This window comes from Phyllobates terribilis, unplaced genomic scaffold (genome assembly GCF_046119375.1).
Source record: "Phyllobates terribilis strain yellow unplaced genomic scaffold, ASM4611937v1 Scaffold_2__4_contigs__length_985480577, whole genome shotgun sequence".
NCBI lineage: Eukaryota > Metazoa > Chordata > Amphibia > Anura > Dendrobatidae > Phyllobates > Phyllobates terribilis.
Window position 1 is genome coordinate 15,507,624 of NW_027362762.1, and position 2,649 is coordinate 15,510,272.

Sequence of the window (2,649 nt, forward strand, 5' to 3'; positions counted from 1 at the left end):
GGACTCCCTCTGAATATATCAGCATGGCGAGGACAGGTGGCGTACTCCGCTCCGTCTGCATCCTGCCTGGGATCCATTTGCTGTGGAGCCACACTCTTAAGCTCCGGGCCTTCTTGGTCGTGGTCCTTGACCAGGTTGAGACATTCCTGGTCTACAACCTGCCCCTCGACCCCAAGGCTAAGGTACGAGGGCCGTGTCTCTGTCCTCTGCAGGCCCACACAGGATCCACGCTCAGGGAGGGAGATCACAATACAAGAACCAAGAACCAAGATGGCTTTTTATTAAATATGAAATTTAAAGTGTAACTAACTTGTAAGTCCTCCACCCTCACCCACTAACTGGTTCCCCTAACTCTTGGTTCCCCAATCTCCCTGTAACCAGGGGAACAGCACCTAGTGCATACTAGCTCCCTCTGGTGGAGAAATGTGGTGTTGGATGCAAAGGTTGGGTCACGACTATCACACTGGCCTTACCTCAGAGGAGGAACACTACACTCAAGTAAAGAAGTGCAGCATCCCTGTGGCGGTCGAACCCTCAGGGGCGCCACACTTATAGCTTCACCAATGGCTCCACCCATGGTGATAGCTCAAACATATAGCATTGCCCATGCTGATGGATTGACCAATAACCCTACCAATGATGATAGCTCAAATCTATAGGTCCATCCATGTTGACAGCTTCACAAATAGCTCTAACCATGTTGATACATCAGACATATAGCTCTACCAATGCAGCAATTCTAATAGATGAATATGACCCTCACCAGCCCTCCTGAACCTTTTTGTGATCGGTCGGGATCACCGGTTCTGGTTCATGGTTCTGGTTTATATATCCAACCGACAATAATTGATGATATGATTCTATGATTCTATGATATATTGTTGTCCACCAGAATTAATGTCATTCTTGGTTTTATTCTCTATAGGAGGTGTCACTTTTCATGGAGATCTTCAAAGGGAACCCCAATGTGAGCCACAGCAGCTTCCTGTTCGCTGGGTTCTCCGGCATCACAGATCACAGGAGCTTGCTCTTCATCCCATTTATTCTCATATACGCACACATAATGGTCAGTAATGGTGTCATGGTCTACAGGATCTTGGTAGATACGACTCTGCAATCTACCATGTATCTGCTCATCGGTCTCCTGTTTCTGGTGAATGTCACCTGCACCACCACCTTCATGCCAAAGTTTCTTTTGGGTTTAGTTTTTGACCTGAACCAGATCACCCTGAGTGGCTGCCTGGTACAGATGTGGTTCATCTACGTCATCGTCACATTCGAGTCCACCGTCATCCTGCTAATGGCTCTGGACAGATATGTGGCCATCTGTAAACCCTTGCGATATCACGACATCATGACCAATCGTTTTCTAAGCCAGTTGACTTGGGCTAGTTTGGCCAGAAGTGTCATACTCATGACTCCAATCATTTATCTGGACTCCAGGGTCAAGTATTGTAAATCTAATGTTATTCTTAATTTCGTCTGTGAGAACATGGGACTCTTGAAGTTGGCCTGTGGAGACATCTCTGGAATCCAGGCCATTGGGCTGATCGTAAGGATGGCGATAACGGTGGCGGACGGAACTCTTCTCCTCATCTCCTACCTCATGATCCTCCACACCGCTATGTTTGTCCTCAAACAGTCAAGGAACAAAGCCCTGAACACATGCAGCTCCCACATCTTCGTGGCTCTGACCATCTATGCCAGCAGCATTTTATCGGCACTCATATATCGGCTGGAGACCTCGGTCTCAGTAGATATACAGAACCTAACCAGTGCCATCTACTTCTTATTCCCAGCCACCATCAACCCCATCATCTACGGAGTCAGAGTCAACGAGATCCGGCTGAGCCTAAAAAAAATGGTTGAGATTGTCTCAACCTTCCGAAAGGTGGGACGATGCGATAATTAGGGGGGCAATAAGCCTCAGCATGCCGCATAGTGCAAGAATATAAAGTAGGGTTACAAAAAGTTAGATGTACTGTGTGTGTTCTTCCACAATGCTCCACGTTCTTTAAAGGAATCCTCCACTTTCCAAGTCTTCTGATACGTCATTGACATAGGTTAGAGTCGCTAGGATGGTTCCTTCTGCAGGAATCCTTGCTCTACGGCCGGTACCCTCAGTCCTGCTCAACTCATTTTTCTGACCATCTGGCTACAGAAAGTGAATAGTGGAGTGTGCACATTGTGTCATTAAAATGGTTTTATTAATTTTGCTATTGGGATGGGAAACTACAGTCATCTGCCACACACCGGCCACAAGTACATCATGTAGGAGGTGTAGATGTATCAATACTGCTAGCAAAGCTGCATTAAAATAAAACTGAAGCAACTTCATCCGTCTCACTCAGATTTCATTTTTCAGCCACGGATATTGCACAAAAAAAAATAACTGTTATAAGGCAGCTCCCACTGGACTCACCTGTTATAAAACATATCAGCTCCCCCTAGTGGTGGCTGCAGACAGGATCTTATCATGTATCTCTGTATACAGGGAGCTCCGCCTAGTGGTGGCTGCAGACAGGATCTTATCATGTATCTCTATATGCAGGGAGCTCCCCCTAGTGGTAGCTGCAGACAGAATCTTATCATGTATCTCTATATGCAGGGAGCTCCCCCTAGTGGTGGCTGCAGACAGAATCTTATCAT

At 46.6% G+C, this 2,649-nt stretch overlaps 1 protein-coding gene across 1 annotated transcript; it reads left to right on the forward strand.

Moving 5' to 3' along the window:
* The first annotated feature begins 1,066 nt into the window (after positions 1-1,066).
* On the forward strand, positions 1,067-2,343 carry LOC141248903 (olfactory receptor 52K1-like). Its single transcript, XM_073669493.1, has one exon. It carries the CDS (start codon positions 1,082-1,084, stop codon positions 1,910-1,912), a length of 831 nt encoding a protein of 276 aa, XP_073525594.1. The 5' UTR covers positions 1,067-1,081; the 3' UTR covers positions 1,913-2,343.
* The last annotated feature ends 306 nt before the right edge of the window (positions 2,344-2,649 follow it).